The 17,464-nt window shown below is 38.9% G+C and overlaps 1 protein-coding gene across 2 annotated transcripts in view; it reads left to right on the top strand.

Annotated features, from left to right (window-relative positions):
• PDZRN4 (PDZ domain containing ring finger 4) overlaps nucleotides 1-17,464 on the top strand; it is a 322,138-nt gene that overhangs the window by 259,165 nt on the left and 45,509 nt on the right. For both annotated transcript variants that reach the window (XM_028533071.2, XM_028533072.2), the window contains 2 exons: nucleotides 8,091-8,347; nucleotides 11,455-11,557. In XM_028533071.2, coding sequence (XP_028388872.1) covers nucleotides 8,091-8,347; nucleotides 11,455-11,557 — 360 coding nt within the window. The remainder of the gene's footprint in view (nucleotides 1-8,090; nucleotides 8,348-11,454; nucleotides 11,558-17,464) is intronic.

Below are 17,464 nucleotides of genomic sequence, written 5' to 3'. Positions count from 1 at the left end.
CTGTTATTATTAACTCAAATGATTACAACACAAATCTGTTCTTAATTAATAACCAACATAACAATAATTTGAAACATTTTACTTTGACAATTGCAGACTTATCAAAAGTTGCAGAAATACTACAAAGAATTCTCAAATACCATTTATTTAGATTCCACAAGCTTTTATTCATTCTCATTCTCTCATTTCCCCTCTCTCTCTCTCTCTCTCTCTCTACCTCTTTCATCATAAAGGTTAACATCACCAGTAATGAGCAAATGTACAGAACTAGTTTTCTCTTAGGACACAATACCACTTCTCGGCATTCCTGCCACAAAAACATAACCTGAACCTAATCAAGAGGAAACACTAGAGAGTGGAAAGTTGAGAGATACTCTACAAAAGAACTGTACACATAAATATCTGAACACATTAAATTTGCTATATGGTCTCAATAAAAATTATATTTTAGTTCTCCCTTAAAAATGTGTGACTTTTGTTAAATTCGAGAAACTGGAAATTCTATTTTTGATGCAACTAATTTTTATAGTAAAGTGAGTTTGTAAAGATGGTAACCTTCATATTTTTGTTCTTTAAATCAAAGGAGTTTCATAACTAACTGTACCAGGCAGGGTCCCTGAAGGAAATGGAAGGCACCCTCAGGGCAGTCAAAGACAGTTGAATGACAGAACAACTCAGGTGTGAGCAGGGTTAAGGGAAGAACGTAGGGCATAACAACAGAAAGAGACATCCTTGCTACCCATAGTCCAAAAAGGGACAGATGAAAGAGGGGTGTGAACCTAGTAAGAGCTGGCATCCTGAAAGCCAGGGGGGAGCGGAGGAGGCAGAGGCACAGAATACTAGCATACTAGCTCTCTTGCCATTGGCCAAACCAAACAAAAGACACAAAGTAGGGAGCCTGGTGATGCAGCACTCAGTGGGCAGCATCCCCTGGCACAGAGCTGGGAGGAGAAGAGTGAACTGTAGACCTGGGGACAAGCTGGGAGCCACCAGCTTATTATGTGCCAAAGAGGAGAAACTTCAAGGTGAGAGGAAATACATTTATATACAAAGAGGTCAATGAAACTACATTGTGAATATTTTATTTCCTCAATAAGAATCAAAACATATCATAACCTGTTCCTTAATTACAGAAATAATTTATATAAATGCTTCCCAAATTTGTTAAATTCTCAATGGGAAAGATCAGAAGAGAAGTGTGGCAGTGGGAAGAAGAAAAGAAACAAAGAATAGAGAGGACGAAATACAAAAAATAAGAAAAAGAAAAGATAATAGGGAAAGAAGCAATCATGAAAGATGCATCCCCAAAATTTCCTATAACCAAAATTATAAATTTGTGCAAGAGCAGTTTTGATAAATTCACAAATAATGGGTCTGTAACACCTTAATGAGAAATGGTGCAGATAAGTCTTACTTGCTTTTGGGAATCCTACACCATCAAAGTGTCCTGTGAAAGAGAGGAGGAAGCAGCTTACTGTCCTACTGTGGTGACCTCAGTGTCCCCATCACTTAACTAAATGGAATAATAAGCTGTCTAAATATCTCATTGGGTTACTGGGAGTCTTCTATTCATTACTGTCGTGTGTGTGTGTGTGTGTGTGTGTGTGTGTGTGTATAGGCATTTTAAATATATTCAATTCTTTAAGTTGCAAATGTGTGTTATGTCACACATGGTTAATAAAAGTAAATCCCACAAGGTTGCAAGTTACAAGTTAGGGAACAATCTTTATTGACAAAACAGGAGTCAGCAACAGTCACGGTGGGGGGCCTGAAACTGTCCCACACACCGTGGGTCTCCATTCCTGGGGAGGGAGCCCATTCTGCTGCCGTTGCTCTCTCTTCTTATGGAAACATTGTCCGTAAGGAAACAGATTACTGGAGGTTCAGGCTGTCTGGGTGAGAAGTCAGTTATTTCTGTTTGTCTGGAAAACTAGCTGCCCCGCAGCTGGGGAATCTGGAGTCCAAATAAAGCTACAATACCCCCACCCCACCACACACACACACACACACACACACACACACACACACCAGGGAAGTGAAGCTCCAGGTCTCTCCTTGTCCAGACAAGCCAGAAGGAGCCCAGGATTACTTCTGAATAAGTCTGCTTGCCATATCACATGGGATATTCACCATATTTCTTCTAAACATTTAGTAATAGCACTGTAAAAGCAGAACACTAGACTACACAGACTTTTGGCTTAATTCAATCTAACATTTTCTAAGATTTCTTATGTTCTCACTTTCTAAATGTGCATAATGATCACTAACCCACCAGTGATGGTTTGTTGACTGAAAACATTCTCAAAGATCAAAATTAATTTGAGTCAATCTCTAATTAGGAGTTCTTCGTAGAGTTTTGCACAATTCCTATTCTGTGAGGTATTTTTTACTTGAAATATTTTTACACTCTGCTGTGCTCAATCTAGATAGCAGATGTTCACATAGAATCAGACATATCAATGTTTAGGAAAATATGCTGAAATTCCTTAAAATTGATTTAAAGGTTGTATGTGACAAGTGTTTTAATAAACACAGGGTTCAATTAGTTTTTTATTCCTTTTGTACCAAACATTTTAGTAGCAATTTAAATGGTTTTCTCCTTCTGTAAAATATTACTATGCCATGTTTTGACAACACCTCCCTATGCATCAAATATTGTAGGAAATTTGACCAGCATTCACAAGGGACTTTAATCTAAATTAATTCCACAGTTATGTGTAAGGGTGGGTAAGCTTGTAAACTGTCATGCCCAACCAGAATAACTATACTCAGGTCTGAGGATGTAATGTAAAACATGCTGACTGTAGCCAATAACACTGTATTATATCACTGAAATTTGCTAAGAGAGTAGAACTTAAATGCCCCCCCACCAAAAAGACAAATATGTGAGGAATGAAAGTTTTCATTAACTAGAGAGTGGAATTTCTGTTACAATAGATACATATATCAAATCACCATGAGCCACACACTTTAAAAAACTGTACCTCAGTAAAACTGAAAATCAATAAACGAATGAATGTGTAAATTTTGTAATCATTAAAAAACAATATTCGTATGCTTTCTACTTATTTGCAACTTGAAGTTGGGCTATATCAATTGTACCTAATCCTTGGTGTCCTCTACTTCTTCTGTTGAGTATTCTTACAGGTATTCTCACACGAAAGGCACAGATGCTTAGGAGCCCATTATTTTTCATTAGAAGCACAAAGATTTGGAAATCCTCATCATTCCCAAACAGCTGACTCTAGAAATGGCAGCTCACTAGGGTGACTTGGTTATTAATGCACTTATTTGCACTTCAAAGGGAAAAGAAAACCTGTTTGTTTTCTGATGCTCAAGAAAATTATTTTGCATGTCTTGCTTTTGGAGGAATAATCCAAGTAGAACAGCTCGTATTCAAGCTGAGGCCACCAGTCACTCTGGGGAGGTTGTTGACAAGTGGCCCAGATTTTGCAATTTATCCAAAAGGGTGGATTGTTCATTAAACAGAAGCTTCATCAAACATTGCTGTGATATGCTTTACATAAGAAAAGCTATATTCTTTGCTTAACATTCAGAAGTTGCTTATGGATTAATTAGTCCATCTGCTACAACAAATGTACTCACCCTTCTTTTGCATTGATTGCCAAGAAGTGCCCACTTTTCTCCTATCCACTTATCTGTATCAATATAAAGGAAAATAGTAACTTTTTAGAAGACACTTATTTTTTCATATCTGCAAAATGTGTCTATTTTTTCAGCTTAACTGAGTTGGTAAGTGCAGGGGTGAGAGGAGGACCTTCACAGAAAATGGTTTCCCATGATTATTTTTTTTATTCACCAACCATCTGTTTGTCAGTTTATGACAAGTGTTTTAATAAATGTAGTCTTAATCATGTCTTATAACTGCTCCAAGATTGACATGATTCATGCAACTATTTTTTATTATATATATTTTTTATTTAGATATAGCTGGTATACAATATTAGTTTTAGGTGTACAGTGGAGTGACTCAACATTTGCATACCTTACAATGTGGTGATAGCACTGTCTTTCCACTTGGTTTCAATCCCACTTATACTTTTGTATGAGAACAACCGCATGCCTCTATTTATCCCAGAGTTTCTATCATTGGTATCTTCCTTCCCTCCTTTATGCTGTGGCCAATTCTGACAACTTCTTTATGCACAACACTCCTGGTTTGTTATTCGTCTTAGGTCAGGTGGCTTAATCACCATCTCAGACTCCAGTCATCCCACTAGGGGACTGCCAGCATCTTATCAGGCATCTATCCCCTGAGTGTTCCCAGTTATATACTCTTGTTTGGTAGCATTAGAACCAAATCAGCTTTGGCCACAGTTAGCAAAATGCCAGATGTTATAGTAATAGAGCGTATATCTCATATACTCCTCATGTTGATTGTGATACTCTAACCTTTCACCCATTCCATTCAACAGCCACTTTAGAAAAACTCTTTCTCTATGCCATGCTTCCCAACCTTCTTGAAACCCTTCTACATATAAACCTCACACTCAAGCCCCATAATACATGGGTATTTCTTTTTAACTTTCTAATTACCCTTCCTCTCTTCTCATCAATTTTGCTCCCAACCCTCTTCCTCCAGCTTTTCCTCCTAAAAGTTAACTTTCCCAGGACTCTTCTAGCAAAAGAGCTTCCATTTCTTTAACTGGGCACCTAGGAGATTTTATATCTACACCGTTAACTACCTGTATTAAATGATACACCTTTAATAGACGGCTTCTCCGTCTCCTGTCTCATTTCACAAAGCACATAAAAGTTATATGTCGTCCATGCAAAACCATGGTTAAGATTGAGACGAGGGAGCAAGGAGGGAGTAAGGAAGAGGGAAGACACAAAGGAAGGAGGGAGCAAGAAAATATGATGGAAAAGAAATACATGGCACCACAAAATATCAAATATCTTGTTGTTGGTTTAGGATCTCACCATTTGGAGAAAAATGAAGTTTTGCTGTTAATTTACTACACAATTTTCCTACAGAATTAAAACTTTAGATATTCTTCCAATGTTACTCTTCTCCCTAGCTGTAACTGATGAGAATCGGGTAATGCCACTGCCAGCTGTTCTTTTTTCGGTTGTAAAAGGCATAATTTATAAAATGGTAACCTTTTGATAGGCTAACAGTATGTTGATGAGCTTCAAGTGAAGTGAAAGAAAAAAAAGAGTGTTTTGTATCATCAGTGCTTACATTTTCTAAGGAATCACGTGAGGGGGCAGAGCCTTTAAAGGTCACAGACTTCTTTACTTTGAGAAATATCAAATAGCTTATGAAAATAGAGGTCAGCTGCATGATAACTGGAAGAAAAGAGCATTCCCAATGGAAAAAAAATAAGATATTTGAGATTACATTGACTGTCCTTCTTTAAGATGGTATTTGATTGTCCTTAAAACCAAGAATAAAATTTGCATATAAATGCCACGATTGTAAATGAGTGAATGTACAGGTCTTAGACTCAATAGCTGTTGATCTTGCAGTGTGAACACTAATGTGGTCTGCATGTATTGTACTAACCATTACAATAAGAACTAATGATCTCACAGCCTAAAACACTTCAGTAATTTTTATGTTTCTGCGGAAATTTTATACATTTCTGGATTTTGCAAAAATCATCCTACTTAGCTCATAGGAACATAAAATAAAGATCATTATCCATAAGGAACTCGCTTTTTAAAAATTATTCTTGCTTTAAAGATCACTAAAACAAATAAGAAATGAAGGAATACCAAGACAAGGTTAACACATAGGCAAGGTACCCAGCCACCTTCAAGAGGAAATGGAATGGCTTTTGTCTGTTCACTACTTAATGGAATATAATTCATGCATTAGTGGGATTTCATGTGTGACTGGAAGAAACTCTGGCCATGATTTATTTTTCCCTTCACCCTCAGATATTGCTTGAAGTTTTTTAAAAAGGACACTGTCTTCTTTGATTCTGACACTGTTAGGGATCACTCTCAATGCAAAGCTTACAGGAAAAGATAGCCTATTGGAATAGTTTCAGTAGTTTTTAAATAGTCGATGAAATGGCCAAGAGTTCTCCTCACATAGGGGAGGGTATGATACTTTGCCTGGGTCACTATTCCCTAAATAGAAGGGACACTGTAAAGTGGGAAACTTGAGGACAAAAAGACAATTTTTCTGTCCCACTGACAGCAATCTTCCCTACCACTAGATTGGGTTCCACAACCCTGCAGTTTATAAATACTGATCACAGCACAAAACACAGAGAATGACACTAAATAGGAGAAGCCAGCTTTTAGGTTGCACTTTTCCATCTGAAACTTCTCTTGTCATCAGCTGCTTGCACGTCCTCAGCCCGGAGTATTTGTCATTGACAATAGCTCAGGGAATGGATGACTGTGTCCTATGTTTACATACTCCCCTATGCCCAGAGTCACCAAGACATTCCAAGGTTGTGCCAGTGAAAATTTGGTGATCAGTTTCCAAGCTTAGCCCATGGAGAAAAGAATCAGAGAGTGAATGTACACAGATTGGTGAGCATGGGCACACTAGCAGGTACCCATTCAGATCTCCAACTGAATTTTCTTACTAGTGATACAAAAACTGTACTGGGATATATTTTGCTGGTGAGGAAACTTAATTGCTCTATTTTTGAAGGCACATTAACTCTTTCAGGGCCCATTGAGTAAATTAGCTCCTCTAGGTCATTAAGCCTGTCTCTACATGACCTGACAATTTCTACCTAGCACTGTGTCATTTACCCCAAAACGCCCCACACTCACTCCAAGCACACATATTCTTTGTCTATTCAGGGAGAGAGAATGTGTTCATTTGATTGTCAGCAATTGCTCTATGACTACCACTCAGCAACTCCCTTTGCTTCTTTCCAGGAACCTCTAAGGATTTCCTGGTGCATTGCTGTTAACAGAGCCTCACCAAGAGGCGGGTATCTTAGTTGTCTAGAAATGGGACAATTTCAAGAGTTTTGAATACAGTATTGTATGTACTCTCAAGTATCTTTTACTATATGCAAAAGCCAATAGTATTGATTCATTTGGGGTGAGAATTGTGAAGCTATTTCAGGATTCCATAGCCCTTCATTAAAATATAACTCCCACTAAGAGACAGTGTTATCAGGACCCATTTTAGGGAAATAAGTTGACAACTATTTGAGGGGAGCCTATACTTCCCCTCAAAAGGGTGTTCAGAAAAGTGTGTGATATTTGGGGTGCCACGAAGGCTGGGAACATCAATGGCCCTTAATAAGCAGGTGTGAGCGAGTCTCACACACAAAAAAGTAATTTTTCTCTCCCAAATGCCAATAGTTGGCCCTGCTGAGAAGCAGTGATGGAGGCCAAAGGCAAACATCACCTCTTTCTCTGCTATGTCCAGGGCTGCCTTGGAGTGTCATCAATTGGTATGACTGACACTCCAGTGATACCAATTAAAACGGGTAAGGATGGATCCAAAGGGACACAGTATTCTCACTCAGAGGTGTTTTAGCGCAGAGTCCCTGTCATGTGTGGATCATATAAACCAGCTGGGGTCTTGTTAAAATGCCGGTTCTGATTCAGGAGGTCGGGAGTAGGGCCAGGTTCTCTGCATTTCTAACAATCTCTCAGTGATACTTATGTTGCTGGCCTACACACCACACATTGAGTAGAAAAAATTTAGGATAAGATGCACATGATCTTGGATAATACATGATTTTTGATAAAAAGATGATGAATATGAAATAAATTTGACAATATCCTAAAAAAAATAGGCTCTAGGCCAGGAAGACTTTGATTAAATATTGAAAATCCCACCAAGAGGTTGATAAATCATTAAAAATAAAAGTATATATGTAACATTCCTACCTATCTGAAGATTTAGTGAGCATTTTCTGATGTTGTACTTTCAAAGATACCAGAAGTAATTGTTCTCCTTATCTCCTTTACTTCCTCCTGTTGGTGAAGAGTTCAAGGAATGCCAATATCCAACTAAATATTCCTTTACAAAATTCCTATCAGAGCTGGTTTAAACATCCCCTCCCCACCTTTTATTAATCTATCACAACAGCCTCTCTGTTCTTTGCTCAGAGATGAGCAGTGTCCTTTTATCTTCACAGGTCAATGGGAAGGATCTCTCAAAGGCCACCCATGAAGAGGCAGTGGAAGCTTTCCGAAATGCCAAGGAGCCCATCGTGGTTCAGGTGCTAAGGCGAACGCCTCTCAGTAAGCCAATCTATGGAACGGCCCCAGAAGTGCAGCTCATGAACGCCAGCACTCAGACGGACATTACCTTCGAGCACATCATGGCCCTGGCCAAACTGAGACCACCCACGCCTCCCGTGCCAGATATCTGTCCATTTCTGCTCTCAGACAGGTATTTTTTTCTGTCACTTCTCCCAAAGCCCTGTTTGTTCTCATTCACCATGTACAGTAGGTGTTGGAAAGAATCAGTCACACCAGCAAGCTGACAATTTTGGAGACAGGTGCTCAGTTCTGTTTGGAAAATATCTCCACTGTGTCTACATCCAATTAGTTCTCAGCTGTCCCTGTTAGCTACCTCCCCTGACCCACACAGTTGCTTCACCTCAGGAATCAGACTTGCTGAGGTGCGATGAAAAATTCTGGCTCTGATTAGTTCATCTTTGTACTCTCAGTTATCAAAAGCCTCACGCTACTCAAGAGCACTGGTCAGGGAAATAGCTTTTCTCACCAAAGCTGCCAAAAACCTTATTAAGACTGACACAGAAGCGACATGTTGGCACTGCACTCTCCGCTGTGGGTTGCCTTTCCTTCTCTCTTTTGCTTTTTGCTTCTTTAAAGGAGAAGCTAGGAAATTAATTTAATTAAAGTGCAAAAGCAACTACCCAAAATATTGAGATGTAAATAAAAGGTTCTGGCTGTCAGAAAATTAGTATAGAACTATGCAATAAGGAACTATTAAAGGAATATTTCTTCATGGTTTTGACCTAATTTAAAGGCAGTTAAAGACATTTTATTCAAATGATCCTACTTGTATAGTCTTGGAAGTATGTTTTGCCCCATACATTCTGCTCTATGACTTTTTAAAGAAATATTTAAGCATTATTGAGAATTTGATTTATGAGATCAATAGTCTCTTTAGAATACATGTTCATGGCCTACTAATGCACTCTCCACTTGATAAAACTCAAATTTGATTATGCCACTTCCCTACTCTTTAGTGGGTTCGGTGAGTCTATTTCAGTGGGTCACATGTGTACATTAGATCACCTGAAAATGTGAAAAAGCAACAACAGTTCATCACCCAAATCCCACCTCAGGCTAATTAAATAAGAATTTTGTAGAATCAAACCCAGGCATCAGAATCTTTCAAAAATCTCCCTAGGAAATTCTAATATGTGTACCTACATTTTGGATACTACTCCAAACCCCACATTTCAGGAGGGCAGGGGCACTGTTTGACTTACTTATGACTTTGTGTATTCATCCATTACTTATAAAACAACTCCTTATGTCAGGCACTGGAATAAAACAGGTGCTGGGCAAAAAACTGGGAAGAAAAATAAAGTCACTGTCTCCTAGAGCTCATGTTCTAAAGGGTAAGATAAACAACACACAAGCACACAATATGCTAATCTTCATTAGCATAGCCTGACACAGAGTAGCCATTCAATGAATACTTCCTTGAATGAAAAATATTAGCTTGCATTTATCAGCTCACTTAGCATATTTTAGGTAATATTCCAAGTGTTTTACACTTATTAACTCAGTCCTCACAATAACGTTTGGAAGGAGTTCATTATATTATTACCATATTCATGTCACCAATGTTAAGTGACTTGGCGAAGGTCACATAGCAAGGAAGTAACAGGGCCAGGCCTCTGAGCCAAAGAGGCTGAAGTGCCCACTCTTGTACCCACTATGCTGTGCTGCTCTCCCTAAGTCCCGCAGACCTTAAACATAGAGGCCACCTCCTCCAGCAAACTTCCTAGGGCTGCAGTAGGTCCATCCCCACCGTGTGCTCTCACGGCTTCTGTATTTTCCCCTTAATTATCACACTATTTAAAAATTCCCACTCTGCTGCTTTACCCAATTCATAGGGAAAGAATTGGATGTTGTGTGCCAACATATTTCTAGCACTTGGCATAGGGTCTGGTATCTGATAGACATGTAATGTTTATTGAATGAATAAGGTGTTCCTCCCAGCAGGGCTCCCTTCTTACAAACTGAAGGACAAGGGAAATTCATCAGATGCCCCAAACAGCAAGCTTTGGCATTTTTTACCAGCCCAAATGGGCTTTGCAGAGCCAGTCCAGATTTAAGCAAGTACGGTTTCCCTGTTAGACCAGCAAACAAGGTGATGCATGCACTGCTTTTGTTCTTTGGGCTCACGTCATTCAACCTTGTATGGAGCTGATGGTAGTGAGAAGCAGCTGGTAGAATATTTATACTGACTGTGTGAAGGCACCAAGATGGTTCTCTCTCTTATTTCAACTACCAGTGAGGAAACTAATTTATATTACTAACACCAGTTTTTCAGTAATGTCCCCACTGTCAGGGCTTAGAGTTCTCACCTGCAGGGAACTTGGTTAATCACACTTGAGCTTTTTCATTGACTTTTAGAGATAGAGATGACCTCGTGCCCTTTGCTGCTGAATTATGCTTAGCCTTTATATGGCATAGTATATATTATCTATCATAGCATATGATTTGAAAGCACTTCTATCAATTATTTAAAACATTTTCCCAAAGGTAAAGGATACATAAAAGTCATGTACAGTAGCCTGGGTTCCCCTCACTTCCTTCCTTTACTTAATCAGCTCTGTTTGTACCCAGGAATTTTGTAATGAGATTACGAAACCCTATGGCTTATATAAGCCTCATGTATAAAGCTTTCTAAAGAGTTATCACGATTAATGCCATTTAATATTTGTACACGAGCCCTTTTTCTGAAAGGGGAAAATGTGGGTTGTGAGAGAGAATGAGGAAGGAGTTCTTAAGTAATGGTGGCAATGTGAGTATGTTTTATAATCTGAAAAACATGTACTTTGAAAACCAATGTCAAAAAAACAGTCTGGGGCTGTGTATTATGAAATTGGCAGCACTTTGTTGCAAAATACCCCCCTTTGGGCAGACTGTGATCTCAAATGCCACACACCCATGCATGGAGTGAGTCCCATTTGGTGGGATGGTAGTGGGGCCAGAGAGGATCAGTAAGGTGCCATGCATGGCCTGTCCAAGATCTCACAGCAGCCTTCACAGAATGCGGCTCTGACCATGGGTCCTTATGTCAGAATTCTTTCAGAAAATCAAATTGATGGACTTCATACAGGTAGAGAAAGAAAAGCAATTACTTATTCTGAGCTGTATTTCTCTTCAAGGCTAGGCCAATGCAGGTCTTTTTGCAAAGCAGAGAAAATGAAAGTGAAATTCTAAAATCAGTTTTAATCTTGAAAACAACCCGTCTGATCCATTCCTATCATATTGCTACATTCCCCATAGCTGCCATTCTCTTCATCCGATGGAGCATGAATTTTATGAGGACAATGAGTATCTTTCCAGCTTGCCTGCTGATGCAGACAGAACAGAGGACTTTGAATATGAGGTAAGATTATTTTCACACCACTTCACATTTCTTCATGACGTTATGGTTGAGAAGTTTTGCATAAAAAAGAAAAATTAATTTATTACTGTAAGAAATGTTTTGTCAAGTATATATCTAGGGTAAGACCTTTTAAATATTTTTAGTTTTGGCTATTTGACTCCAGTATTTTAAGTATATGGGGAAACATTTTTCTAATATAAGCTTAAAAACAATTTGCTAACATTTCCTGCTGATCTTTATAAATCATGGCAGCTACATTTTTTTTTCTTTCCATAATATAAGAGTATTTCCAATTAAAGTTTGGAGAAGAAATTGTATTTAAAACTAAGATGGTGCTTACTATTTTGATTCACTGTATAGTATTTTAATTTTAATTGATAAATAAATTTTATTATACATCACATTCCCCCTGACAAATTAAATATTCTCTTTATTTTGTGTACTCAAAAGAACAGTTTCACTGACTCTCTAGAAAGAGAGGTGCCTTCAAGCACTTTGTGGTTGAACCACATTGAGCCTTCACAAGGTATATGTTTGAGTATCTGTACCGTGGTATGTAATAGTTCCAAAAGCCCATCTGTTAATTATTTAAGAGCTCCCCCAAAAGTTAAAGGATTTATCCTAATATTTCCTCTGCTTCTGTAGTCTGTAAATCCAGGAAAGGCTTCAGACTACTCTGACATTTGAAAATAAAATGGATTAAAGAGGTAAAGAAGCTTTGGTAAACAGGCAGAGAGAACCCACGATTATCTGCCCTTTTAATGCTTTAGATGATGTCATACAAGTTCAGCAAAATGTTCTTTTCCATTTTACAACCAGGAAATTCTGAAATCTCTTCCCTTAGGAGGATCTAAAATCAAATAAGGCCGCTTCAGTGAAGCTCACCTAAAGCAAACAGGCGTTTATTTGCAATCTTCCCCCTGCAAAAGTCATTTCTGGGGATTACAGAAATCAGTATGCTTTTCAGCCGGAATTTGGAAGTATGTACAATGATACTCAGTATCTGGATACACAGTTTTTTCATTGTTATTGTTCATAGTAACTTTTATCCCTCTCTGATAAGTTGATTGAAAAGTTTTATTATATAAGTCCACTCCAGTTCTGGTATGCACTGGAATATCCATTAAGATTTGTCTACTTATACAAAGTAAATTATAAAACTGAGTTACTGATCCCAATAATTCAAGGTTAAACAATGTTTTTCTTTCAGTTAATAAATAGTTTGTGTTTGGGGTCTGGAATTACCCTCAGCTTTTCAGTTAGCTTGTGCCTTAAAGTTTTATTAAAATAAACCTGTGTGCTAGGGGAGGGCCTGAGAGAGAGACTTGCTTAGGCCAAGCAGGTGAACAGGAAAAAAATCCTTTCAATTAATTAGCATATAATTGAATATTACATCACAGACAGATTCCTTTTCATTTCTAGAGGGCCACTGTAACTGAGCCACAGCCTCTTTTTGACTGACAGCTGCCAGCATCAGTGGGAGGACAGTGGTCATGCCCAGACAAGGCCTCTGTAGCCTGTAATCTCAACTAATCACAGCCTTTTAGTCATTAATTTGCTCTCAGCTCTGATTCTCTTGCCAAAGTCACCTTTTTGACTGATTGAAATAAAGGATGTTCCTGTGAAATTTAAATGAGAAAGAAGTTATTTTGACAGGCTTCAATCATGAGAGAGGATGCATTTGAGAACATCATGCATGGTTTATGGTGGGGGTGGAGACGTGGGGGAATACCCCAAAGATAATTTTACCAAGAGTAGGGGAGAGGAATGATTCCACCCAGCACTTCCCAGTCTGTTACAGTTATGTGGCAGAAGTGCACAACCCACCCCTCGTGGCTGCATCAGATTAGACTGTGAAGGTCAGTCAGTCCACTGCTGTCACCAGAGCTGATGGTGGCCGCCACACTAAATGGGGGATGTATAGAAGTGCTAACCCTGTCTTTATGCACCATTGCACTTAGAAATGGACTGCGGACTGCGTTTCTGTGACCGGCTAAGATAACCCCAGCTCCTCCAGGAGTTCTGTCCTAGCCCAGTAGCTCTGGGGGTGCCATGGATGACCACCTTAGGGAAGGGCCAGTTTTTTGCCACTTAAAGAATATTACAGGAAACCGGGACCTAAGGCCAAGAAAGAGGACTTCATCCCAAAAAGAGACACTCATTCTTCCTCAACCTAAGCATTGGCACATATCAGCAAGCAGTTGGAAAAGTAGAAAGAAGACTCCTTTTCATCTGCTGTCATTCATTTGTAGTGGGAATATTTACTGAGCACTAAATGCAGGTTCTTATCTAAGTTTGGGATTGATGAAGCCCCTGCCCTAGTGGAGCTTAACCTTTAGGGGAGAGTGTTGGACAATAAACAAATAAGTAACAACATAGTACATTAGATGGTGACAAGGGCTAATGGAGAACAGCAAGCATGGGTGACAAAGGAAGAAATGCATGGTGTCGGGATGGGGAGTTGCTATCTTCTTCAGGTGGTCAGAGAAGGCCTCTTGTGTGAGTTCTAAAGGAATTAAGAGAGCTGGCCATATGGATATCTGAGGGAGATGCTTTCCAGGGAGAGGGAAGGGGAGTACAAAGGACCTGGAGCAGGAGCGTGCCTGGCAGGCGAGGAAATCAGAGTGAGTAGGGCTACACCTTGAGGACACTTTGGCTTTTACTATGAGATGCGAGCTTGCTGGAGAAGAAAGACCAGGGCCATGGTGTGAAGCCCTAGCAAGATCCCTCTGGCTGCTGGAATGAGATTGAGTGTGGGGAAGCAAAGGCCGCAGCAGAGCAGTCAGGTGCAAGGGAGACGAGGGTGGGACCTGGATGGCGATGGAGCAAGTGCCAAGACTGTCTGAAGAGCACCACCCTCCCTGGCCCGCAGGTCTGCCTAAATGTCTTTGTTTCCACTACTTGCCTCAGATTTTTAATATACCTCATGCTTTGGTGTTTGTTTTCTCTTCTGACTTTTTAAAAACAAAACATCATAGGCCACAATGAAACACAGCTTCTGACATCCACTGAGACTAGCATAGTCCATCTACTCATTAAAAGACAGAAAGTGTACAGAACTGCAGTTCTGAACTTGCTAAGATGCAAACTACGCAACTATCTAGGTCCCTTTTTAAAGGCCTATTTACTATTATTGACTCAGTGAACCAAAGCTGATGTATCTTGTAAATATATATTTAGGGACTTATAGTACATGGATTATGGGCCTAATAGACAAAAACAGATCTGACTGTCTCATAAATACATAGTTAGGGACTTTTTAACATGCACATTATTGCACTGATAGACTGTAACAACTCCCTTCAGGGCCATGGTGGACAGCAAATGCCTCTTTAGGGATATTATTATAGTCAACATGTCAATGTTATGGTGACTGTGCTATGTTAGGAATCTCGGTAAAATTTTAATGACACCCATATCTCTCCATAGCCTATCACCACTTTACCTAAGAAATTTATTTGACAGGGTTTAAAATGTTCCCACTGTGCTTCAGAAAAGTCTCCGAGGACCAGCCTGCAATTAAAAGACTCACAGCTTGAAACTTGTTCTCTTTAAAAAATGATGTCACTTGTTCTCTAATTAAAAATGACAAATGATTTTAATTTTATTTTTGAGAGAAAAAATAAAAATATGTTTAAATTTATACCATGTACTCTTCCTAGGAGTCAGGATGTTCCACGCCATCAAAATACCACTGAGGATTAAGTGTCTTCTCTTCTTTATTTCCAACTTTGTTCATCTTTTTTCTAGAGCCAGCTAAAGGTTGAAATAAATCATAGATAGCCCTTAGCAAGTCAGAAGCAGATCTCAAATCCAACCTCTACCAGAAATAATTTAAAGGAAAAAGCTTCAAAAAATATAGCATTCTTTGGCCCAACTCCTAATAAAGATATGTTTGCCACTGCATGGGTGCAAGATGTTGAATTTTTTGCAGTATTTGCCATTTACCCTCAAGTCAGCGCTGATAGAGGAGAGTCAGAGAACTAATCAGTGCAACGTTGTGATAGTATGAAACATCACATGAACCAAGGCAAGCAAATAATTTAAGCCTGTAGCTTTTCATCACTTTAAAATGCTACTTGAAATGATTTTTACTGTTCTCCTGAAAACTGAGTTGAAGAAAACATATTCAACAGCCTAAATTAAGTATACTTAGAGTTTCCCCTTATGCATGCATTGTCATCGAAATGAAAAAGAATTTAGCAGTTTGCTTGAAGAGGTATTAAAGATGGAAAAAAAGGGAAGACAAGTGTATGTCAGAGATCAGAGAACATGTTAACTGAAAAGCAAACACAGGCCAGTGTCTATAAATAAAAAAGAGTATTTAGCATGTTAATTAGCTTCTTCTTGGCTATACTTATGCAAAGCATAAGTAAACCCTCGTGCTATGCTGGGAAGTGTCCTTTTGCAAAAAATGTGCAGAATACTTGTGAGAATTTACTTACATAATCTCTCTCCTACATAGTGAAGGAAAAGAGAATTATGAATCAAAGAGATGTTCATTCAAAAAAAATAACAAGAAGATAAGCACTGATGAGATTTCAGTAATATCTCCTTGAGCAGCTTCATGATATGCGAAGCCAAGTCTGCCTGGTGTGCAGGTGTGGAGCTTCTTGGCTCCTTTGTGGGCTGTGAGGGCAGAAGCCACATCTGCTTGTTGGTCATTCCCCCACATCAGCTGTTTGACAGTGGTGCTCAGTATTTGCTGAACGAGTAAGTGCAGAATCCCCTTGCTGTCTGCTTGGATCAACCTCTGGGCGGTGCACTACCTTTCCTCCTTTGCATAAAAGGGAATTGGAAAGGAACTTGGAACCACCATGCGGCTACGACAGATTTCCTTTTATAACAGGTATTTGTTCTTTAGGACATGGGTTCTAATGCTAGTCCCCTCTTTGTTTTGTTTAAATATTTTGAAGGAAAGGGTCAAAGTGGTGGGGTAGGGAGGCAAGGAGAGATAAGTAAGGAACTAGAATTTAAATGGTCTCCATGAAAACTCACCTTTGTGGTTATCATTTAATAAAACCATAGAATCTTATATATCACATGAATTTGACATGTTCTCTAATCCACCCTGGACCCTTTTGTAATCTTTTCATCAAGGGATCACTCAGCAATTTTGTGAAACACTACAATGGGCAGGCAATTGAGCACCTCCCCTAGTAGCCAATTCTGACTGACTATCTCTGGGTATTTAGAGAAGGAAACGTGTCAACAAGTTTGAAAATCAGTGGTGGAAGGAATATATTTGGAAAAAGTATATGAAACATAACTCATAAAAAGCCTATATATATTATCCTTACATTGTGATGGATACCAGAGGAAGACAAAATAGTGTGTCAAGTATGAAACTGTAGAATTCAGCATTTTTTAATTCACTAAATGCTTTATATTTCACTGGTCTCTTTTCTTCCACTTGCTAGTCACATTTAGAATTATTAATGAAATATCTAAAACAATTTTATACCACTTACTACTGGGGCAATAAAATCATCCATTTAAACAATCACCTTCATGAGTTTCATTCTGTTGGAAAATTTATGGAATTGAAAACTGATCTAGATGAAGTGTGAAAATATTTTTATTACTTGAACATTTAAGATAAGATGATATCCACAGTCACTTTGGCATTGGTTCGTTGAAATGTCGATTAGTGACACCAGCATTTTCTCTATTATGTCAGATTAAAATCTTAATCATGGAGACCAAACCAGTCAGTTGTCATATATGCGGGCTTCTATTTTGACACTCCTTCATAACATGCTCCTCCTTCATAACCACTGCCTCCTCCCTTGTCTAGAACATCGGGCTGTTTCTGGGTCTCCTCGGGCCAGTCGCTCCCTGGTCTCTATAGTCCACCCAGTTCACCAACGGCAGCCCAGTCCTCTTCAAGTATGCTGCTCATTGGAC

The sequence above is a fragment of the Phyllostomus discolor genome, chromosome 2 (assembly GCF_004126475.2).
Source record: "Phyllostomus discolor isolate MPI-MPIP mPhyDis1 chromosome 2, mPhyDis1.pri.v3, whole genome shotgun sequence".
NCBI lineage: Eukaryota > Metazoa > Chordata > Mammalia > Chiroptera > Phyllostomidae > Phyllostomus > Phyllostomus discolor.
Note: the sequence above shows the minus strand (reverse complement) of the source record. Positions and strands in the feature narration are given on the sequence as shown.